General features: G+C 48.0%; 1 protein-coding gene across 1 annotated transcript in view; it reads left to right on the forward strand.

Annotated features, from left to right (window-relative positions):
• Positions 1-2,317, forward strand: part of LOC135571145 (rho guanine nucleotide exchange factor 39-like) — a 62,349-nt gene extending 60,032 nt beyond the window's left edge. Inside the window, exon 6 of the mRNA XM_065016939.1 lies at positions 2,175-2,317. Within this exon, the coding sequence (XP_064873011.1) occupies positions 2,175-2,317 (143 nt within the window). The remainder of the gene's footprint in view (positions 1-2,174) is intronic.
• The last annotated feature ends 24,229 nt before the right edge of the window (positions 2,318-26,546 follow it).

The raw sequence follows: 26,546 nt of genomic DNA on the forward strand, positions 1-26,546 counted from the left end.
CAACCTGAAAACAACACAGAGTAACTGCTGGGATTGACGGCGGTCTTGCTGGTGGGCGGATGTTGACTACCTACCTCCTCCCCCTGACACTTAAGACCATAATAGACCAAAAGCCTTTAAATTTGACAGGTTTTTATACAGCCCAGTTCATTGAACTTATCAGGCTGTAAGTGAATCTACAGCAGAGATTTAAAGCTGCACACCTTAAAGACACCTTCAGACCAGACCAAGGCTGAGACCCCTGAAGACACCTTCAGACCAGACCAAGGCTGAGACCCCTGAAGACAGACCAAGGCTGAGACCCTGAAGACACCTTCAGACCAGACCAAGGCTGAGACCCCTGAAGACACCTTCAGACCAGGCCAAGGCTGAGACCCCTGAAGACACCTTCAGACCAGGCCAAGGCTGAGACCCCTGAAGACACCTTCAGACCAGACCAAGGCTGAGACTCCTGAAGACACCTTCAGACCAGACCAAGGCTGAGACCCCTGAAGACACCTTCAGACCAGACCAAGGCTGAGACCCCTGAAGACACCTTCAGACCAGACCAAGGCTGAGACCCTGAAGACACCTTCAGACCAGAGGCTGAGACCCCTGAAGACACCTTCAGACCAGACCAAGGCTGAGACCCCTGAAGACACCTTCAGACCAGACCAAGGCTGAGACCCCTGAAGACACCTTCAGACCAGACCAAGGCTGAGACTCCTGAAGACACCTTCAGACCAGACCAAGGCTGAGACCCCTGAAGACACCTTCAGACCAGGCCAAGGCTGAGACCCCTGAAGACACCTTCAGACCAGACCAAGGCTGAGACCCCTGAAGACACCTTCAGACCAGACCAAGGCTGAGATCCCTGAAGACACCTTCAGACCAGGCCAAGGCTGAGACCCCTGAAGACACCTTCAGACCAGGCCAAGGCTGAGACCCCTGAAGACACCTTCAGACCAGACCAAGGCTGAGACTCCTGAAGACACCTTCAGACCAGACCAAGGCTGAGACCCCTGAAGACACCTTCAGACCAGACCAAGGCTGAGACCCCTGAAGACACCTTCAGACCAGACCAAGGCTGAGACCCCTGAAGACACCTTCAGACCAGGCCAAGGCTGAGAGGACACCTTCAGACCAGACCAAGGCTGAGACCCCTGAAGACACCTTCAGACAGACCCTTCCCAGACACCTTCAGATCAGGCCAAGGTTGAGACCCCTGAAGACACCTTCAGGCCAGGCCAAGGCTGAGACCCCTGAAGACACCTTCAGGCCAGACCAAGGCTGAGACCCCTGAAGACACCTTCAGACCAGACCAAGGCTGAGACCCCTGAAGACACCTTCAGACCAGACCAAGGCTGAGACTCCTGAAGACACCTTCAGACCAGACCAAGGCTGAGACCCCTGAAGACACCTTCAGACCAGACCAAGGCTTAGACCCCTGAAGACACCTTCAGACCAGACCAAGGCTGAGACCCCTGAAGACACCTTCAGACCAGACCAAGGCTGAGACTCCTGAAGACACCTTCAGACCAGACCAAGGCTGAGACCCCTGAAGACACCTTCAGACCAGGCCAAGGATGAGACCCCTGAAGACACCTTCAGACCAGACCAAGGCTGAAGGCACCTTCAGAGACCCTGAAGACACCTTCAGACCAGGCCAAGGCTGAGACCCTGAAGACACCTTCAGACCAGGCCAAGGCTGAGACCCCTGAAGACACCTTCAGACCAGACCAAGGCTGAGACCCCTGAAGACACCTTCAGACCAGACCAAGGCTGAGACCCCTGAAGACACCTTCAGACCAGACCAAGGCTGAGACCCCTGAAGACACCTTCAGACCAGACCAAGGCTGAGTCCCCTGAAGACACCTTCAGACCAGGCCAAGGCTGAGACCCCTGAAGACACCTTCAGACCAGGCCAAGGCTGAGACCCCTGAAGACACCTTCAGACCAGACCAAGGCTGAGACCCCTGAAGACACCTTCAGATCAGGCCAGACCCCCAGGCCAGGCCAAGGCTGAGACCCCTGAAGACACCTTCAGGCCAGACCAAGGTTGAGACCCCTGAAGACAACTTCAGACCAGACCAAGGCTGAGACCCCTGAAGACACCTTCAGACCAGACCAAGGCTGAGACCCCTGAAGACACCTTCAGACCAGACCAAGGCTGAGACCCCTGAAGACACCTTCAGGCCAGACCAAGGCTGAGACCCCTGAAGACACCTTCAGACCAGACACCCTGAAGACACCTTCAGGCCAGACCAAGGCTGAGACCCTGAAGACACTTTCAGACCAGACCAAGGCTGAGACCCCTGAAGACACCTTCAGGCCCTGAGACCCTGAAGACAACTTCAGACCAGACCAAGGCTGAGACCCCTGAAGACACCTTCAGACCAGACCAAGGCTGAGACCCCTGAAGACACCTTCAGGCCAGACCAAGGCTGAGACCCCTGAAGACACCTTCAGACCAGACCAAGGCTGAGACCCCTGAAGACACCTTCAGACCAGACCAACTGGTCCTATTGTAATTGGGTCCTATTGTTGTGGGACTCGCTGGTTAAAACCAGGCAATCAGATACACCGTAGGGAGATTGACCTGGTACCCTAAACCCCGACCAGCAACTCTCAGAGAGACTGACATAGTGCTAACCCCAGCCAGCACCCCTCACAGATACTGACATAGTGCTAGCCCCGGCCAGCAACCCTCACAGAGACTGACGTAGTGCTAGCCCCGGCCAGCAACCCTCACAGAGACTGACATAGTGCTAGCCCCGGCCAGCAACCCTCACAGAGACTGACTTACTGCTAGCCCCGGCCAGCAACCCTCAGAGACTGACTTAATGCTAACCATGTAGCTACTTTTTGCTAGCCCTGGCCAGTAACCAAGAACATCCCTGGTCATCCCTACTGCCTCTGATCTGGAGGACTCACTAAACAGAGAACATCCTGGTCATCCCTACTGTCTCTGATCTGGAGGACTCACTAAACAGAGAACATCCCTGCTCATCCCTACTGTCTCTGATCTGGAGGACTCACTAAACAGAGAACTTCCCTGGTCATCCCTACTGTCTCTGATCTGGAGGACTCACTAAACAGAGAACATCCCTGGTCATCCCTACTGTCTCTGATCTGGAGGACTCACTAAACAGAGAACATCCCTGGTCATCTCTACTGCCTCTGATCTGGAGGACTCACTAAACAGAGAACATCCCTGGTTGTCCCTACTGCCTCTGATCTGGAGGACTCACTAAACAGAGAACATCCCTACTCATCCCTACTGCCTCTGATCTGGAGGACTCACTAAACAGAGAACTTCCCTGGTCGTCCCTACTGTCTCTGATCTGGAGGACTCACTAAACAGAGAACATCCCTGGTCATCCCTACTGTCTCTGATCTGGAGGACTGTTGAATTTATTATGGATTTATTATGGATAAATGAATAAACAATATCCCCATTTTAAATAGAATTGTGTCTAGGTAAACTTATACTCTGTATGTTTAATAGACAATATGAGTTCATAAGAAGAAATTGTGTGACAGGAGAAAGGAGTAATAAAACCATTCCAACTGGGCAGGAACAAATGGGTTGTGGACTGTGTAAACACATAAGGTCGTTAGCCTATGATTGACCCAACCTGAAACTTAGCTCTGGGGTTTTTAGATTAGGCAGTGAGTGCATTCCTAGGGTTTCTGTTAATTAAACCTGTCAGTTCAGTGGTGATCGATAATGTTGAGGGGTCAAAAGTTATCTGGGAGTGTGTTAGTAAGTTAGAATGAACTTTTCACCTTTGTCCCAGGGGGTTCGGTTAAGGCAGTGAAATGACGTCATGATCTGTATTTAAACTGATGCATGTGTTTTGAGTGGTAGCGCGCTCCGAGAATAAATTATTTTACCTATTATTTAAAGACTGGTCTGCATCTATTTTATGCAAACAAGAAATCTTAAAAATTCTCATAAAATAGATGAAGGGCTTTCAATTGATGAAAGCACATCGGCATAATTAAATTATACTAACAAGGACTCACTAAACAGAGAACATCCCTGGTTGCTGGTCGGAGAGAGACCTGTGGTGTTTCTCTGAGGGTTGCTGGTCGGAGAGAGACCAGCGGTGTTTCTCTGAGGGTTGCTGGTCGGAGAGAGACCTGCAGTGTTTCTCTGAGGGTTGCTGGTCGGAGAGAGACCTGCGGTGTTTCTCTGAGACCTGCGGTGTTTCTCTGAGACCTGCGGTGTTTCTCTGAGACCTGCGGTGTTTCTCTGAGACCTGCGGTGTTTCTTTGAGGCCTGCGGTGTTTCTCTGAGACCTGCGGTGTTTCTCTGAGACCTGCGGTGTTTCTCTGAGACCTGCGGTGTTTCTCTGAGACCTGCGGTGTTTCTCTGAGACCTGCGGTGTTTCTTTGAGGCCTGCGGTGTTTCTCTGAGACCTGCGGTGTTTCTCTGAGGGTTGCTGGTCGGAGAGAGACCTGCGGTGTTTCTCTGAGACCTGCGGTGTTTCTCTGAGGGTTGCTGGTCGGAGAGAGACCTGCGGTGTTTCTCTGAGACCTGCGGTGTTTCTCTGAGACCTGCGGTGTTTCTCTGAGGCCTGCGGTGTTTCTTTGAGACCTGCGGTGTTTCTCTGAGACCTGCAGTGTTTCTCTGAGGCCTGCGGTGTTTCTCTGAGACCTGCGGTGTTTCTCTGAGACCTGCGGTGTTTCTCTGAGACCTGCGGTGTTTCTCTGAGAGACGCTCTGTTACAAGCAGGGGACTGAAGGAGTTAAAATACGTTGAAGATGGGACCAGTCTGATGCGTTCATCGTCCGTGGTGAAACAAAAATCATCTTCCTTTTGATGTCCGTCAAAGAAACAACTCCTGTTTGTTGCCCTCAAACTATCTAATGTTGGGACAATACATCTGTCTATTGTTTATTTAACCAGGCAAGTCTCTAATCACTAGGCTACCTGCCGCTAGGCTACCTGCTGGTTACTGGCCCAGCTCTCTAAACACTAGGCTACCTGCCGCTAGGCTACCTGCTGGTTACTGGCCCAGCTCTCTAATCACTAGGCTACCTGCCGCTAGGCTACCTGCTGGTTACTGGCACAGCTCTCTAACCACTAGGCTACCTGATGCTAGGCTACCTGCCACTAGGCTACCTGCTGGTTACTGGCCCAGCTCTCTAGCCACTAGGCTACCTGCTGCTAGGCTACCTGCTGGTTACTGGCCCAGCTCTCTAAACACTAGGCTACCTGCCGCTAGGCTACCTGCTGGTTACTGGCCCAGCTCTCTAACCACCAGGCTACGTGCCAGTTACTGGCCCAGCTCTCTAACCACTAGGCTACCTGCCGCTAGGCTACCTGCTGGTTACTAGCCCAGCTCTCTAGCCACTAGGCTACCTGATGCTAGCCTACCTGCCACTAGGCTACCTGCTGGTTACTGGCCCAGCTCTCTAACCACTAGGCTACCTGATGCTAGGCTACCTGCCGCTAGGCTACCTGCTGGTTACTGGCCCAGCTCTCTAGCCACTAGGCTACCTACTGGTTACTGGCCCAGCTCTCTAGCCACTAGGTTACCTGCCGCTAGGCTACCTGCCGCTAGGCTACCTGCTGGTTACTGGCCCAGCTCTCTAGCCACTAGGCTACCTACTGGTTACTGGCCCAGCTCTCTAGCCACTAGGTTACCTGCCGCTAGGCTACCTGCCGCTAGGCTACCTACTGGTTACTGGCCCAGCTCTCTAGCCACTAGGCTACCTACTGGTTACTGGCCCAGCTCTCTAGCCACTAGGTTACCTGCCGCTAGGCTACCTGCCGCTAGGCTACCTACTGGTTACTCGCCCAGCTTTCTAGCCACTAGGCTACCTACCGCTAGGCTACCTGCCTCCCCTACACCTTCTAATCTTCTATTAGAAAGTGTCTATTGTAACCTAGCCCAGTGGTCTACGAAGGCAGCAGTGTCTCTCCTAGATGATCTAGCAGCTCATTAGGCTGGGTGTTAATTCCTGTTTGTTGCCCTCAAACTATCTAATGTTGGGACAATACATATGTCTATTGTTTATTTAACTGCTGGTTACTGGCCCAGCTCTCTAACCACTAGGCTACCTACCGCCAGGCTACCTGCTGGTTACTGGCCCAGCTCTCTAATCACTAGGCTACCTACCGCCAGGCTACCTGCTGGTTACTGGCCCAGCTCTCTAATCACTAGGCTACCTGCCGCTAGGCTACCTGCTGGTTACTGGCCCAGCTCTCTAACCACTAGGCTACCTGCCGCTAGGCTACCTGCTGGTTACTGGCCCAGCTCCCTAACCACTAGGCTACCTGCCGCTAGGCTACCTGCTGGTTACTGGCCCAGCTCTCCAACCACTAGGCTACCTGCCGGTTACTGGCCCAGCTCTCTAATCACTAGGCTACCTGCCGCCAGGCTACCTGCCGCTAAGCTACCTGCTGGTTGCTGGCCCAGCTCTCTAAACACTAGGCTACCTGCCGCTAGGCTACCTGCTGGTTACTGGCCCAGCTCTCCAACCACTAGGCTACCTGCCGCTAGGCTACCTGCTGGTTACTGGCCAGGCTCTCTAATCACTAGGCTACCTGCAGCTAGGCTACCTGCTGGTTACTGGCCCAGCTCTCTAACCACTAGGCTACCTGATGCTAGGCTACCTGCCACTAGCCTACCTGCTGGTTACTGGCCCAGCTCTCTAGCCACTAGGCTACCTGCTGATAGGCTACCTGCTGGTTACTGGCCCAGCTCTCTAAACACTAGGCTACCTGCCGCAGGCTACCTGCCACTAGGCTACCTGCTGGTTACTCTCCCAGCTCTCTAGCCACTAGGCTATCTGCTGCTAGGCTACCTGCCGGTTACTGGCCCAGCTCTCTAACCACTAGGCTACCTGTCGCTAGGCTACCTGCCGCTAGGCTGCCTGCTGGTTACTGGCCCAGCTCTCTAAACACTAGGCTACCTGCCGCTAGGCTACCTGCTGGTTACTGGCCCAGCTCTCTAACCACTAGACTACCTGCCGCCAGGCTACCTGCCGTTAAGCTACCTGCTGGTTACTGACCCAGCTCTCTAATCACTAGGCTACCTGCCACTAGGCTACCTGCTGGTTACTCTCCCAGCTCTCTAGCCACTAGGCTACCTGCTGCTAGGCTACCTGCTGGTTACTGGCCCAGCTCTCTAACCACTAGGCTACCTGCCGCTAGGCTACCTGCCACTAGGCTACCTGCTGGTTACTCTCCCAGCTCTCTAGCCACTAGGCTACCTGCTGCTAGGCTACCTGCCGGTTACTGGCCCAGCTCTCTAACCACTAGGCTACCTGCCGCCAGGCTACCTGCCGCTAAGCTACCTGCTGGTTACTGACCCAGCTCTCTAATCACTAGGCTACCTGCCGCTAGGCTACCTGCTGGTTGCTGTCCCAGCTCTCTAAACACTAGGCTACCTGCCGCTAGGCTACCTGCTGGTTACTGGCCCAGCTCTCCAACCACTAGGCTACCTGCCGCTAGGCTACCTGCTGGTTACTGGCCCAGCTCTCTAACCACTAGGCTACCTGATGCTAGGCTACCTGCCACTAGGCTACCTGCTGGTTGCCGGCCCAGCTCTATAACCACTAGGCTACGTGCCAGTTACTGGCCCAGCTCTCTAACCACTAGGCTAACTGCCGCTAGGCTACCTGCTGGTTACTAGCCCAGCTCTCTAGCCACTAGGCTACCTGATGCTAGCCTACCTGCCACTAGGCTACCTGCTGGTTACTGGCCCAGCTCTCTAACCACTAGGCTACCTGATGCTAGGCTACCTGCCGCTAGGCTACCTGCTGGTTACTGGCCCAGCTCTCTAGCCACTAGGCTACCTACTGGTTACTGGCCCAGCTCTCTAGCCACTAGGTTACCTGCCGCTAGGCTACCTGCCGCTAGGCTACCTACTGGTTACTCGCCCAGCTCTCGAGCCACTAGGCTACCTACCGCTAGGCTACCTGCCTCCCCTACACCTTCTAATCTTCTATTAGAAAGTGTCTATTGTAACCTAGCCCAGTGGTCTACGAAGGCAGCAGCATCTCTCCTAGATGATCTAGCAGCTCATTAGGCTGGGTGTTAATTCCTGTTTGTTGCCCTCAAACTATCTAATGTTGGGACAATACATCTGTCTATTGTTTATTTAACCAGGCAAGTCAGTTAATTCCAACTACCTACTGGTTACTGGCCCAGCTCTCTAAGCACTAGCCCTCAAACTATCTAATGTTGGGACAATACATGTGTCTATTGTTTATTTAACTGCTGGTTACTGGCCCAGCTCTCTAACCACTAGGCTACCTACCGCCAGGCTACCTGCTGGTTACTGGCCCAGCTCTCTAATCACTAGGCTACCTACCGCCAGGCTACCTGCTGGTTACTGGCCCAGCTCTCTAATCACTAGGCTACCTGCCGCTAGGCTACCTACTGGTTACTGGCCCAGCTCTCTAAACACTAGACTACCTGCCGCTAGGCTACCTGCTGGTTACTGGCCCAGCTCTCTAACCACTAGGCTACCTGCCGGTTACTGGCCCAGCTCTTTAACCACTAGTCTACCTGCCGCGAGGCTACCTGCGGCTAAGCTACCTGCTGGTTACTGACCCAGCTCTTTAACCACTAGGCTACCTGCCGCCAGGCTACCTGCGGCTAAGCTACCTGCTGGTTGCTGGCCCAGCTCTCTAAACACTAGGCTACCTGCCGCTAGGCTACCTGCTGGTTACTGGCCCAGCTCTCCAACTACTAGGCTACCTGCCGCTAGGCTACCTGCTGGTTGCTGGCCCAGCTCTCTAAACACTAGGCTACCTGCCGCTAGGCTACCTGCTGGTTACTGGCCCAGCTCTCCAACCACTAGGCTACCTGCCGGTTACTGGCCCAGCTCTCTAATCACTAGGCTACCTGCCGCTAGGCTACCTGCTGGTTACTGGCCCAGCTCTCTAACCACTAGGCTACCTGATGCTAGGCTACCTGCCACTAGGCTACCTGCTGGTTACTGGACCAGCTCTCTAGCCACTAGGCTACCTGCTGCTAGGCTACCTGCTGGTTCTGGCCCAGCTCTCTAACCACTAGGCTACCTGCCGCTAGGCTAACTGCCACTAGGCTACCTGCTGGTTACTCTCCCAGCTCTCTAGCCACTAGGCTACCTGCTGCTAGGCTACCTGCCGGTTACTGGCCCAGCTCTCTAACCACTAGACTACCTGCCGCTGGGCTACCTGCCGCTAGGCTGCCTGCTGGTTACTGGCCCAGCTCTCTAAACACTAGGCTACCTGCCGCTAGGCTACCTGCTGGTTACTTGCCCAGCTGTCTAACCACTAGGCTACCTGCCGGTTACTGGCCCAGCTCTCTAACCACTAGGCTACCTGCCGCCAGGCTACCTGCCGCTAAGCTACCTGCTAGTTACTGGCCCAGCTCTCTAACCACTAGGCTACCTGCTGGTTACTGGCCCAACACTCTAACCACTAGGCTACCTGCCGCTAGGCTACCTCCTGGTTACTGGCCCAGCTCTAATCACTAGGCTACGCTAGGCTACCTGCTGGTTACTGGCCCAGCTCTCTAACCACTAGGCTACCTGATGCTAGGCTACCTGCCACTAGGCTACCTGCTGGTTACTGGCCCAGCTCTCTAGCCACTAGGCTACCTGCTGCCAGGCTACCTGCTGGTTACTGGCCCAGCTCTCTAAACACTAGGCTACCTGCCGCTAGGCTACCTGCTGGCTGGTTACTGGCCCAGCTCTCTAACCACTAGGCTACCGTGCCAGTTACTGGCCCAGCTCTCTAAGCACTAGGCTACCTGCCACTAGGCTACGTGCTGGTTACTAGCCCAGCTCTCTAGCCACTAGGCTACCTGATTCTAGGCTACCTGCCACTAGGATACCTGCTGGTTACTGGCCCAGCTCTCTAACCACTAGGCTACCTGCCGCTAGGCTACCTGCTGGTTGCTGGCCCAGCTCTCTAAACACTAGGCTACCTGCCGCTAGGCTACCTGCTGGTTACTGGCCCAGCTCTCCAACCACTAGGCTACCTGCCGCTAGGCTACCTGCTGGTTACTGTCCCAGCTCTCTAACCACTAGGCTACCTGATGCTAGGCTACCTGCCACTAGGCTACCTGCTGGTTACTGGCACAGCTCTCTAGCCACTAGGCTACCTGCTGCTAGGCTACCTGCTGGTTACTGGCCCAGCTCTATAACCACTAGGCTACGTGCCAGTTACTGGCCCAGCTCTCTAACCACTAGGCTACCTGCCGCTAGGCTACCTGCTGGTTTGTAGCCCAGCTCTCTAGCCACTAGGCTACCTGATGCTAGCCTACCTGCCACTAGGCTACCTGCTGGTTACTGGCCCAGCTCTCTAACCACTAGGCTACCTGATGCTAGGCTACCTGCCGCTAGGCTACCTGCTGGTTACTGGCCCAGCTCTCTAGCCACTAGGCTACCTACTGGGTTACTGACCCAGCTCTAGCCACTCAGGTTACCTGCCGCTAGGCTACCTGCCGCTAGGCTACCTGCCGCTAGGCTACCTACTGGTTTCGCCCAGCTCTCGAGCCACTAGGCTACCTACCGCTAGGCTACCTGCTCCCCTACACCTTCTAATCTTCTATTAGAAAGTGTCTATTGTAACCTAGCCCAGTGGTCTACGAAGGCAGCAGTGTCTCTCCTAGATGATCTAGCAGCTCATTAGGCTGTTAATTCCTGTTTGTTGCCCTCAAACTATCTAATGTTGGGACAATACATCTGTCTATTGTTTATTTAACCAGGCAAGTCAGTTAATTCCAACTACCTACTGGTTACTGGCCCAGCTCTCTAACCACTAGCCCTCAAACATTCTAATGTTGGGACAATACATGTGTCTATTGTTTATTTAACTGCTGGTTACTGGCCCAGCTCTCTAACCACTAGGCTACCTACCGCCAGGCTACCTGCTGGTTACTGGCCCAGCTCTCTAACCACTAGGCTACCTACCGCCAGGCTACCTGCTGGTTACTGGCCCAGCTCTCTAATCACTAGGCTACCTACCGCCAGGCTACCTGCTGGTTACTGGCCCAGCTCTCTAAACACTAGACTACCTGCCGCTAGGCTACCTGCTGGTTACTGGCCCAGCTCTCTAACCACTAGGCTACCTGCCGGTTACTGGCCCAGCTCTTTAACCACTAGGCTACCTGCGGCTAAGCTACCTGCTGGTTACTGACCCAGCTCTTTAACCACTAGGCTACCTGCCGCCAGGCTACCTGCAGCTAAGCTACCTGCTGGTTGCTGGCCCAGCTCTCTAAACACTAGGCTACCTGCCGCTAGGCTACCTGCTGGTTACTGGCCCAGCTCTCCAACCACTAGGCTACCTGCCGCTAGGCTACCTGCTGGTTACTGGCCCAGCTCTCTAATCACTAGGCTACCTGCCGCTAGGCTACCTGCTGGTTACTGGCCCAGCTCTCTAACCACTAGGCTACCTGATGCTAGGCTACCTGCCACTAGGCTACCTGCTGGTTACTGGCCCAGCTCTCTAGCCACTAGGCTACCTGCTGTTAGGCTACCTGCTGGTTACTGGCCCAGCTCTCTAACCACTAGGCTACCTGCCGCTAGGCTACCTGCCACTAGGCTACCTGCTGGTTACTCTCCCAGCTCTCTAGCCACTAGGCTACCTGCTGCTAGGCTACCTGCCGGTTACTGGCCCAGCTCTCTAACCACTAGGCTACCTGCCGCTAGGCTACCTGCCGCTAGGCTGCCTGCTGGTTACTGGCCCAGCTCTCTAAACACTAGGGCTACCTGCCGCTAGGCTACCTGCTGGTTACTGGCCCAGCTCTCTAACCACTAGGCTACCTGCCGGTTACTGGCCCAGCTCTCTAACCACTAGGCTACCTGCCGCCAGGCTACCTGCCGCTAAGCTACCTGCTAGTTACTGGCCCAGCTCTCTAACCACTAGGCTACCTGCTGGTTACTGGCCCAACTCTAACCACTAGGCTACCTGCCGCTAGGCTACCTGCTGGTTACTGGCCCAGCTCTCTAATCACTAGGCTACCTGCTGGTTACTGGCCCAGCTCTCTAACCACTAGGCTACCTGCCGCTAGCTACCTGCTAGTTACTATCCCAGCTCTCTAGCCACTAGGCTACCTGATGCTAGGCTACCTGCCACTAGGATACCTGCTGGTTACTGGCCCAGCTCTCTAACCACTAGGCTACCTGATGCTAGGCTACCTGCTGCTAGGCTACCTGCTGGTTACTGGCCCAGCTCTCTAGCCACTAGGCTACCTACTGGTTACTGGCCCAGCTCTCTAGCCCCTAGGTTACCTGCCGCTAGGCTACCTGCCGCTAGGCTACTACTGCACTCGCCCAGCCTCTTACCTGGCCGCTACTCTACTGCCCAGCCACTAGGCTACCTGCCGCTAGGCTACCTGTTGGTTACTGGCCCAGCTCTCTAGCCACTAGGCTACCTGCCGCTAGGCTACCTACCGCTAGGCTACCTGCCTCCCTTACACCTTCTAATCTTCTATTAGAAAGTGTCTATTGTAACCTAGCCCAGTGGTCTACGAAGGCAGCAGCGTCTCTCCTAGATGATCTAGCAGCTCATTAGGCTGGGTGTTAATTCCTGTCACATACAGGCTGGAGGAACATGACGGGTGGGTTGCCCCGACAGACAGCCAGGCTAGTTAAGGTTGGCTAAGGTTGACTCTCATTAGGCCTGCAGTGTCCCACTGTCCGAGACCACTGTCAGGTTGTAGAGCCACGACACGCCACCATGCGGAGGTCTGTACCTGCGGCTGGTGTGTAAGTCTGCTTCTTCTGGCTTTTAATATGAACCACAGCCCTATTCCCTCAGATAAATCAACATGCTTAATAACCACCTCACAGGACAAACACCTGTCAGAGTCTGTCTGTCTGTCTGTCTGTCTGTCTGTCTGTCTGTCTGTCTGTCTGTCTGTCTGTCTGTCTGTCTGTCTGTCTGTCTGTCTGTCTGTCTCTCTCGATCTCACTCTCTCTCTCTCTCTCTCTGTCTTTCTCTCTCTGTCTTCTCTCTCTCTCTCTCTCTCTCTCTCTCTCTCTGTCTGTCTCTCTCTTTCTGTCTGTCCGTCCGTCCGTCCGTCCGTCGTCCTCTGTCTGTCTGTCTCTCTGTCTGTCTCGTCTGTCTGTCTGTCTGTCTGTCTGTCTGTCTGTCTGTCTGTCTGTCTGTCTGTCTGTCTGTCTGTCTGTCTGTCTGTCTGTCTGTCTGTCTGTCTGTCTGTCCCTCTCTCTGTCTGTCTCTCTGTCTCTCTCTGTCTCTTTCTCAGTCTCTCTCTCTCTCTCTACATTTTCTAATCCTAATTAAAAGTAAAGGAGGAGAAAGAGCTGTAAGGAGGAAGAATCAACAGGACAAGCTGTCCCAGAGACGGCTGTGGTCTGAGTTGGGGGGGGCGGTGGTTATGGGGAACAGAGGGGCTGTCCCAGAGACGGCTATGGTCTGAGATGGGGGGGGCGGTGGTTATGGGGAACAGAGGGAGGGACAGTGAGAGAGGTTGGGGGTATTTGGTACGGTGGGGTTGCTGGGCCCCCTAATTATTTTGAAGGGTATTAAGTAATCAGATGTACCTTTTATCTTGACTGCATTGGGGAAGTCGTGCATAATTAATGACAGGGAGCTTATTAGGAAAAGATGATTAGGCAAATTACACAGGTGTCGGATGCATTTTTCATGATGAGTTTTCCAACAGCAGGCAGGCCGAGAGGCCGGGACAATCCTGTATTTCCATCTGTTCTCTCTTTGTGTGTGTGTGTGTGTGTGTCTCTGTGTGTGTCTCTGTGTGTCCGTGTGTGTCGGTGTGGGTGTCTGTGTCTCTCTCTCTGTCTGTGTGTGTGTGTGTGTCTGTGTGTGTGTGTGTGTGTGTGTGTGTGTGTGTGTGTGTGTGTGTGTGTGTGTGTGTCTCGGTGTGTGTGTGTTTGTGTGTGTCTGTGTGTTTGTTCTGTTCTCCTATCAGAATGTCACTGAGGGGGAATTTATGTGACAGGGCAATAAAAGCAAACGGTTAGGGCCAGAAACACACACACACACACACACACACACACACACACACACACACACACACACACACACACACAGAGAGAGAAAGATAATCCATCTCTTCCATCTCATTTTAGCCCTATCCCGATCCCTAACCCTAATCGTATAACTATCCCTAACCCCATCCCTATCCCGATCCCTATCCCTGATCGTATAACTATACCTAACCCCATCCCGATCCCTAACCCTAATCGTATAACGATCCCTAACCCCATCCCTATCACTATCCCTAACCCTTCCAGAACCTCTCATCTGACCACTGTGTCTTCTCCAGGTCTCAGCTCCACTCCTAACAGAACCTCTCATCTGACCACCGTGTCTTCTCCAGGTCTCACCTCCACTCCTAACAGAACCTCTCATCTGACCACTGTGTCTTCTCCAGGTCTCATCTCCACTCCTAACAGAACCTCTCATCTGACCACTGTCTTCTCCTGGTCTCAGCTCCACTCCTCCTCCTCCTCTTCCTCACTCATCTCCTTACTCATCATCTCCTCCCTCATTTTCTCCAGACCAATAACTCATGCTCTTTGTGCTCCTGTTCTCTCTCTCTCTCTTGTCCTCTCTATCTTTCTCTCCCTCTCTTGTCCTCTCTATCTTTCTCTCTCTTGTCCTCTCTCTCTCTCTCTTGTCCTCTCTATCTTTCTCTCATGCTCTCTCTAAATTCAAATCAAATTAAGGGCTTTATTGGGAAACATATGTTTAATAGGGATGATGTGAATTTTCGCAGCTTTTTGTAAAAAATCGCGCAACATTTCAACGTCCTGCTACTCATGCCAGGAATATAGTATATGCATATGATAAGTATGTGTGTATAGAAAACACTCTGAAGTCTCTAAAACTGGTTAAATCGTGTCTGTGGCTATAACAGAACGTGTTTAGGAGTAAAAATCCCAGGGAAAACTGTTCACCAAAAACACAAAAAAAAAATTCATCCGCCAGTCAATGTATTGTCTAAGGCGACAGAAAATAAATGAGGTTACCACAATTCCTACAGCTTCCACACGATGTCGCCAGTACTGGCATTTCATGGCTGCTTTATCCTTGGTTAGATGACGTATAGGCACTTCCTGTCTTGGGGCGCACCGCAGGATGTTATGAAAGTGAAAACATGGACGATGATTTCAAGACTTGCTGCTATCGAATACAGATCGCCCCGTGATCAATTTGATAGATTATTAACGTTTATTAATACCTAAAGTTGGTTTAGAAAAGTAGTTTGAAGTGATTTGTAAAAGTTTATAGGCAACTTTTGTAATTTTAAAAAGTGACGTTGCGTCATGTAAAGGGAATATTCCTGGATCAGACTGGCCTTCATAAAATGACATTTTGGCTATACAATGACGGATTTAATCGAGAAAAAGACCCAATTGTGATGTTTATGGGATATATAGGAGTGCCAACAAAGAAGCTCGTCAAAGGTAATGAATGTTTTATATTTTATTTCTGCGTTTTGTGTAGCGCCGGCTACCGCAAAATCTGTTGTTTAGGTGACGTTCAGGTATTTTGGGGGGTGCATGCTATCAGATAATAGCTTCTCATGCTTTCGCCGAAAAGCATTTTACAAATCTGACTTGGTGGCTAGATTCACAACGAGTGTAGCTTTAATTCAGTACCTTGCATGTGTGTTTTAATGAAAGTTTGAGTTTTATCAAAAACTATAGGTGGCGCTCTGAAATTTCCGCTGATTTGGTTCCTGTACAGGAACACTCATCCATAAGAAGTTTTTAACATTGCCAAAGCAAGTTAAATAGATAAGAAACAAAAATGAAATAAACAATAAAAATGAACAATAAACATTACACTCACAAAAGTTGCAAAAGTATAAAGACATTTCAAATGTCATTTTATCTGCAAATGGTTAAATTTGTAAGTCGCTCTGGATAAGAGCGTCTGCTAAATGACTTAAAACTTGTTAAGGATGTTGCGAATTTTCTTAGCTTTTTGTTAAAAATCGCGCAACATTTCAGCGCCCTGCTATTCATGCCAGGAATATAGTACATTCATATGGTTAGTGTGTGTGGATAGGAAACACTTAGACGTTTCCAAAACTGTTTAAATCACGCCTGTGGCATTTACAGAACGGGCGTTTCATCGAAAAGTGCATGAAAATCTGTTCTCTGAAAATGGAAAAATATATCCTTCCGCCACTTCAGGCAATTGTTCAAAGTGAATCGAATTAAATAGAGCCGAGTTTACACTGCCTCCAGCTGCCATAGGTTGTCTAGAGTCATGTGATTTGATTCGCAATTGATTCTTGGTATAGCCCAAACAAGGGAACATCTTCCCTGATGACTCGGCCCGGATTTTTGGTCGACCTCTGGTAAGACATGTTTTTCTACAACGACAAGATAAAGATTTTAACATCGTTTCCTGATCCATTTATCGCTTATTAACGTGTACTAATACCTAAAGTTGCATTAGAAAAGTATTTCGAAGTGTTTTGTGAAAGTTTATCGTCGACTTTTTGATTTTTAAAAACGACGTTACGTTATGAAATGCTAATTTTTCTCTCTTTACTCGCAGTATTCCGACTTCGATATCTAAGCTATATATGGACCGATTTAATCGAAAAAAGACCCTAAATGATGTTTATGGGACATCTAGGAGTGCCAAGAAAGAAGCTCGTAATGAATGCTTTATATTTTATTTCAGCCTTTTCGTTTGCGACGCGAACGCAAAATCTGTCGTTGTGTGACGTTGCAGTATTTTTGTAGGGTGCATGGTATCACATAATAGCTTCTCATGAATTCCCCGAAAAGCATTTTACAAATCTGACTTGGTGAATAGATTCACAACGAGTGTAGCTTTAATTCAGTATATTGTATGTCAATTTTAATTAAAGTTTGAGTTTTATCAAAAACTATACGTGGTGCACTTGAAATTACCGCTGATTTGATCCCCAAAGCGGGACCACTTCTCTAACAAGTTATTAAATGTAAATGTAAATGTAATTACAAAAGGGAGAATAAATAAACATAAATATGGGTTGTATTTACAATGGTGTTTGTTCTTCACTGGTTGCCCTTTTCTTGTGGCAACAGGTCACAAATCTTGCTGATGTGATGTCACACTGTGGTATTTCCCCCAGTAGATATGGGAGTTTATCAAAATTGGATTTGTTTTCGAATGCTTTGTGGGTCTGTGTAAAATATGTGTCTCTAATATGATCATGCATTTGGCAGGATGTTAGGAAGTGCAGCTCAGTTTCCACATCATTTTGTGGGCGGTGAGCACATAGCCTGTCTTCTCTTGAGACCTTTCTCAATAGCAAGGCTACGCTCACTGAGTCCGTACATAGTCAAAGCTAGTGTGGTTTAGTCACAGTGGTCAGCTCTCTCTCTCTCTCTCTCTCTCTCTCTCTGTCTCTCTCTCTCTCTCTCTCTCTCTCTCTCTCACTCTCTCTCTCTCTCTCCCTCTCTCCCTCTCTGTCTCTCTCTCTCTCTCTCTCTCTCTCTCTCTCTCTCCCTCTCTCCCTCTCTCCCTCTCTCTCTCTCTCTCTCTCTCTCCCTCTCTCTCTCTCTCTCTCTCTCTCTCTCTGCCAATGTTTGGTCTTGTGGACTGTTTTCTGTCTCCGTTAGTGTATGTTCTGCATATCAATATGTGTCTGTTGTGGGTACATGTGTAGGTGGTAAAGGTGGGATTATTCTAGCATTTGTCTCTGTCCCTGTTATGGCGTGCCGTGCTTCGAAGAAAAGGTGGCAAGTTCTCACAGCTGTTTAGACTCTGAGTCACATCAGATGAAGTTGTATTGACTCTGAGTCACATCGGGTGAAGTTGTATTGACTGTGAGTCACATCAGGTGAAGTTGTATTGACTGTGAGTCACATCAGGTGAAGTTGTATTGACTCTGAGTCATATCAGATGAAGTTGTATTGACTCTGAGTCACATCAGATGAAGTTGTATTGACTCTGAGTCACATCAGATGAAGTTGTATGGACTCTGAGTCATATCAGATGAAGTTGTATTGACTCTGAGTCATATCAGATGAAGTTGTATTGACTCTGAGTCACATCAGATGAAGTTGTATTGACTCTGAGTCACATCAGATGAAGTTGTATTGACTCTGAGTCATATCAGGTGAAGTTGTATTGACTCTGAGTCATATCAGGTGAAGTTGTATTGACTCTGAGTCACATCAGATGAAGTTGTATTGACTCTGAGTCATATCAGATGAAGTTGTACTGACTCTGAGTCACATCAGATGAAGTTGTATTGACTCTGAGTCATATCAGGTGAAGTTGTATTGACTCTGAGTCACATCAGATGAAGTTGTATTGACTCTGAGTCACATCAGATGAAGTTGTACTGACTCTGAGTCACATCAGATGAAGTTGTATTGACTCTGAGTCATATCAGATGAAGTTGTATTGACTGAGTCATATCAGATGAAGTTGTATTGACTCTGAGTCACATCAGATGAAGTTGTACTGATGATGTTAATGTTGAAGTCGATGATGATGTGTGTCACACTGGTATAAAGGATTAGGAGACAGACACAGGAATCCTGGGTTTTCAATACACACAAAACAAATAGGGAAACATAACACTGGGATGTACCCAAACATAACACTGGGATGTACCCAAACATAACACTGGGATGTACCCAAACAAACATAACACTGGGATGTACCCAAACATAACACTGGGATGTACCCAAACAAACATAACACTGGGATGTACCAAACATAACACAAACATAACACTGGGATGTACCCAAACAAACATAACACTGGGATGTACCCAAACATAACACTGGGATGTACCCAAACATAACACTGGGATGTACCCAAACATAACACTGGGATACCCAAACAAACATAACACTGGATGTACCCAAACATAACACTGATGTACCCAAACAAACATAACACTGGGATGTACCCAAACATAACACTGGGATGTACCCAAACATAACACTGGGATGTACCCAAACATAACACTGGGATGTACCCAAACAAACATAACACTGGGATGTACCCAAACAAACATAACACTGGGATGTACCCAAACAAACATAACACTGGGATGTACCCAAACATAACACTGGGATGTACCCAAACATAACACTGGGATGTACCCAAACAAACATAACACTGGGATGTACCCAAACAAACATAACACTGGGATGTACCACTGGGATGTACCCAAACATAACACTGGGATGTACCCAAACATAACACTGGGATGTACCCAAACAAACATAACACTGGGATGTACCCAAACAAACATAACACTGGGATGTACCCAAACATAACACTGGGATGTACCCAAACATAACACTGGGATGTACCCAAACAAACATAACACTGGGATGTACCCAAACAAACATAACACTGGGATGTACCCAAACAAACATAACACTGGGATGTACCCAAACATAACACAAACATAACACTGGGATGTACCCAAACAAACATAACATTGGGATGTACCCAAACAAACATAACACTGGGATGTACCCAAACAAACATAACACTGGGATGTACCCAAACATAACACTGGGATGTACCCAAACATAACACTGGGATGTACCCAAACAAACATAACACTGGGATGTACCCAAACATAACACTGGGATGTACCCAAACAAACATAACACTGGGATGTACCCAAACATAACACTGGAATGTACCCAAACATAACACTGGGATGTACCCAAACAAACATAACACTGGGATGTACCCAAACATAACACTGGGATGTACCCAAACATAACATAACACTGGGATGTACCCAAACAAACATAACACTGGGATGTACCCAAACATAACACTGGGATGTACCCAAACATAACACTGGGATGTACCCAAACATAACACTGGGATGTACCCAAACATAACATAACACTGGGATGTACCCAAACATAACATAACACTGGAATGTACCCAAACATAACACTGGGATGTACCCAAACATAACACTGGGATGTACCCAGACATAACACTGGGATGTACCCAAACAAACATAACACTGGGATGTACCCAAACAAACATAACACTGATGTACCCAAACATAACATAACACTGGAATGTACCCAAACATAACACTGGGATGTACCCAAACATAACACTGGGATGTACCCAAACATAACACTGGGATGTACCCAAACAAACATAACACTGGGATGTACCCAAACAAACATAACACTGGGATGTACCTAAACATAACACTGGGATGTACCCAAACATAACACTGGGATGTACCAAACAAACATAACACTGGGATGTACCCAAACATAACACTGGGATGTACCCAAACATAACACTGGGATGTACCCAAACAAACATAACACTGGGATGTACCCAAACATAACACTGGGATGTACCCAAACAAACATAACACTGGGATGTACCCAAACAAACATAACACTGGGATGTACCCAAACAAACATAACACTGGGATGTACCCAAACAAACATAACACTGGGATGTACCCAAACATAACACTGGGATGTACCCAAACATAACACTGGGATGTACCCAAACATAACACTGGGATGTACCCAAACATAACACTGGAATGTACCCAAACAAACATAACACTGGGATGTACCCAAACATAACACTGGGATGTACCCAGACATAACACTGGGATGTACCCAAACATAACACTGGAATGTACCCAAACAAACATAACACTGGGATGTACCCAAACATAACACTGGAATGTACCCAAACAAACATAACACTGGGATGTACCCAAACATAACACTGGGATGTACCCAAACATAACACTGGGATGTACCCAAACATAACACTGGGATGTACCCAAACAAACATAACACTGGGATGTACCCAAACAAACATAACACTGGGATGTACCCAAACAAACATAACACTGGGATGTACCCAAACATAACACTGGGATGTACCCAAACATAACACTGGGATGTACCCAAACATAACACTGGGATGTACCCAAACATAACACTGGAATGTACCCAAACAAACATAACACTGGGATGTACCCAAACATAACACTGGAATGTACCCAAACAAACATAACACTGGGATGTACCCAAACATAACACTGGGATGTACCCAAACATAACACTGGGATGTACCCAAACAAACATAACACTGGGATGTACCCAAACATAACACTGGGATGTACCCAAACAAACATAACACTGGGATGTACCCAAACATAACACTGGGATGTACCCAAACATAACACTGGGATGTACCCAAACATAACACTGGGATGTACCCAAACAAACATAACACTGGGATGTACCCAAACAAACATAACACTGGGATGTACCCAAACAAACATAACACTGGGATGTACCCAAACATAACACTGGGATGTACCTAAAACAAACATAACACTGGGATGTACCCAAACATAACACTGGGATGTACCCAAACATAACACTGGAATGTACCCAAACAAACATAACACTGGGATGTACCCAAACATAACACTGGGATGTACCCAGACATAACACTGGGATGTACCCAAACATAACACTGGAATGTACCCAAACAAACATAACACTGGGATGTACCCAAACATAACACTGGGATGTACCCAAACAAACATAACACTGGGATGTACCCAAACATAACACTGGGATGTACCCAAACATAACACTGGGATGTACCCAAACAAACATAACACTGGGATGTACCCAAACATAACACTGGGATGTACCCAAACATAACACTGGGATGTACCCAAACATAACACTGGGATGTACCCAAACATAACATAACACTGGAATGTACCCAAACATAACACTGGGATGTACCCAAACATAACACTGGGATGTACCCAAACATAACACTGGAATGTACCCAAACATAACACTGGGATGTACCCAAACAAACATAACACTGGGATGTACCCAAACATAACACTGGGATGTACCCAAACATAACATAACACTGGGATGTACCCAAACATAACATAACACTGGAATGTACCCAAACATAACACTGGGATGTACCCAAACATAACACTGGGATGTACCCAAACATAACACTGGGATGTACCCAAACAAACATAACACTGGGATGTACCCAAACATAACACTGGGATGTACCCAAACATAACATAACACTGGGATGTACCCAAACAAACATAACACTGGGATGTACCCAAACATAACACTGGGATGTACCCAAACATAACACTGGGATGTACCCAAACATAACACTGGGATGTACCCAAACATAACATAACACTGGGATGTACCCAAACATAACATAACACTGGAATGTACCCAAACATAACACTGGGATGTACCCAAACATAACACTGGGATGTACCCAGACATAACACTGGGATGTACCCAAACAAACATAACACTGGGATGTACCCAAACAAACATAACACTGGGATGTACCCAAACATAACATAACACTGGAATGTACCCAAACATAACACTGGGATGTACCCAAACATAACACTGGGATGTACCCAAACATAACACTGGGATGTACCCAAACAAACATAACACTGGGATGTACCCAAACAAACATAACACTGGGATGTACCCAAACATAACACTGGGATGTACCCAAACATAACACTGGGATGTACCCAAACATAACACTGGGATGTACCCAAACATAACACTGGGATGTACCCAAACATAACACTGGGATGTACCCAAACAAACATAACACTGGGATGTACCCAAACATAACACTGGGATGTACCCAAACATAACACTGGGATGTACCCAAACAAACATAACACTGGGATGTACCCAAACAAACATAACACTGGGATGTACCCAAACAAACATAACACTGGGATGTACCCAAACATAACACTGGGATGTACCCAAACATAACACTGGGATGTACCCAAACATAACACTGGGATGTACCCAAACATAACACTGGAATGTACCCAAACAAACATAACACTGGGATGTACCCAAACATAACACTGGGATGTACCCAAACATAACACTGGGATGTACCCAAACAAACATAACACTGGAATGTACCCAAACAAACATAACACTGGGATGTACCCAAACATAACACTGGAATGTACCCAAACAAACATAACACTGGGATGTACCCAAACATAACACTGGGATGTACCCAGACATAACACTGGGATGTACCCAAACATAACACTGGGATGTACCCAAACATAACACTGGGATGTACCCAAACATAACACTGGGATGTACCCAAACATAACACTGGGATGTACCCAAACAAACATAACACTGGGATGTACCCAAACAAACATAACACTGGGATGTACCCAAACAAACATAACACTGGGATGTACCCAAACATAACACTGGGATGTACCCAAACATAACACTGGGATGTACCCAAACATAACACTGGGATGTACCCAAACATAACACTGGGATGTACCCAAACAAACATAACACTGGGATGTACCCAAACATAACACTGGAATGTACCCAAACAAACATAACACTGGGATGTACCCAAACATAACACTGGGATGTACCCAAACATAACACTGGGATGTACCCAAACAAACATAACACTGGGATGTACCCAAACATAACACTGGGATGTACCCAAACAAACATAACACTGGGATGTACCCAAACATAACACTGGGATGTACCCAAACATAACACTGGGATGTACCCAAACATAACACTGGGATGTACCCAAACAAACATAACACTGGGATGTACCCAAACAAACATAACACTGGGATGTACCCAAACAAACATAACACTGGGATGTACCCAAACATAACACTGGGATGTACCCAAACATAACACTGGGATGTACCCAAACATAACACTGGGATGTACCCAAACATAACACTGGAATGTACCCAAACAAACATAACACTGGGATGTACCCAAACATAACACTGGGATGTACCCAGACATAACACTGGGATGTACCCAAACATAACACTGGAATGTACCCAAACAAACATAACACTGGGATGTACCCAAACATAACACTGGGATGTACCCAAACAAACATAACACTGGGATGTACCCAAACATAACACTGGGATGTACCCAAACATAACACTGGGATGTACCCAAACAAACATAACACTGGGATGTACCCAAACATAACACTGGGATGTACCCAAACATAACACTGGGATGTACCCAAACATAACACTGGGATGTACCCAAACATAACATAACACTGGAATGTACCCAAACATAACACTGGGATGTACCCAAACATAACACTGGGATGTACCCAAACATAACACTGGAATGTACCCAAACATAACACTGGGATGTACCCAAACAAACATAACACTGGGATGTACCCAAACATAACACTGGGATGTACCCAAACATAACATAACACTGGGATGTACCCAAACATAACATAACACTGGAATGTACCCAAACATAACACTGATGTACCCAAACATAACACTGGGATGTACCCAGACATAACACTGGGATGTACCCAAACAAACATAACACTGGGATGTACCCAAACAAACATAACACTGGGATGTACCCAAACATAACATAACACTGGAATGTACCCAAACATAACACTGGGATGTACCCAAACATAACACTGGGATGTACCCAAACATAACACTGGGATGTACCCAAACAAACATAACACTGGGATGTACCCAAACAAACATAACACTGGGATGTACCCAAACATAACACTGGGATGTACCCAAACATAACACTGGGATGTACCCAAACATAACACTGGGATGTACCCAAACATAACACTGGGATGTACCCAAACATAACACTGGGATGTACCCAAACAAACATAACACTGGGATGTACCCAAACATAACACTGGGATGTACCCAAACAAACATAACACTGGGATGTACCCAAACAAACATAACACTGGGATGTACCCAAACAAACATAACACTGGGATGTACCCAAACAAACATAACACTGGGATGTACCCAAACATAACACTGGGATGTACCCAAACATAACACTGGGATGTACCCAAACATAACACTGGGATGTACCCAAACATAACACTGGAATGTACCCAAACAAACATAACACTGGGATGTACCCAAACATAACACTGGGATGTACCCAGACATAACACTGGGATGTACCCAAACATAACACTGGAATGTACCCAAACAAACATAACACTGGGATGTACCCAAACATAACACTGGAATGTACCCAAACAAACATAACACTGGGATGTACCAAACAAACATAACACTGGGATGTACCCAGACATAACACTGGGATGTACCCAAACATAACACTGGGATGTACCCAAACATAACACTGGGATGTACCCAAACATAACACTGGGATGTACCCAAACATAACACTGGGATGTACCCAAACAAACATAACACTGGGATGTACCCAAACAAACATAACACTGGGATGTACCCAAACAAACATAACACTGGGATGTACCCAAACATAACACTGGGATGTACCCAAACATAACACTGGGATGTACCCAAACATAACACTGGGATGTACCCAAACATAACACTGGAATGTACCCAAACAAACATAACACTGGGATGTACCCAAACATAACACTGGAATGTACCCAAACAAACATAACACTGGGATGTACCCAAACATAACACTGGGATGTACCCAAACATAACACTGGGATGTACCCAAACAAACATAACACTGGGATGTACCCAAACATAACACTGGGATGTACCCAAACAAACATAACACTGGGATGTACCCAAACATAACACTGGGATGTACCCAAACATAACACTGGGATGTACCCAAACATAACACTGGGATGTACCCAAACATAACACTGGGATGTACCCAAACAAACATAACACTGGGATGTACCCAAACAAACATAACACTGGGATGTACCCAAACAAACATAACACTGGGATGTACCCAAACAAACATAACACTGGGATGTACCCAAACAAACATAACACTGGGATGTACCCAAACATAACACTGGGATGTACCCAAACATAACACTGGGATGTACCCAAACAAACATAACACTGGGATGTACCCAAACAAACATAACACTGGGATGTACCCAAACAAACATAACACTGGGATGTACCCAAACATAACACTGGGATGTACCCAAACAAACATAACACTGGGATGTACCCAAACATAACACTGGGATGTACCCAAACATAACACTGGGATGTACCCAAACAAACATAACACTGGGATGTACCCAAACATAACACTGGGATGTACCCAAACATAACACTGGGATGTACCCAAACAAACATAACACTGGGATGTACCCAAACAAACATAACACTGGGATGTACCCAAACAAACATAACACTGGGATGTACCCAAACATAACACTGGGATGTACCCAAACATAACACTGGGATGTACCCAAACATAACACTGGGATGTACCCAAACATAACACTGGGATGTACCCAAACATAACACTGGGATGTACCCAAACATAACACTGGGATGTACCCAAACAAACATAACACTGGGATGTACCCAAACAAACATAACACTGGGATGTACCCAAACAAACATAACACTGGGATGTACCCAAACATAACACTGGGATGTACCCAAACATAACACTGGGATGTACCCAAACATAACACTGGGATGTACCCAAACATAACACTGGGATGTACCCAAACAA

Source organism: Oncorhynchus nerka, unplaced genomic scaffold (assembly GCF_034236695.1).
Source record: "Oncorhynchus nerka isolate Pitt River unplaced genomic scaffold, Oner_Uvic_2.0 unplaced_scaffold_731, whole genome shotgun sequence".
In the NCBI taxonomy this organism is placed as follows: Eukaryota; Metazoa; Chordata; class Actinopteri; order Salmoniformes; family Salmonidae; genus Oncorhynchus; species Oncorhynchus nerka.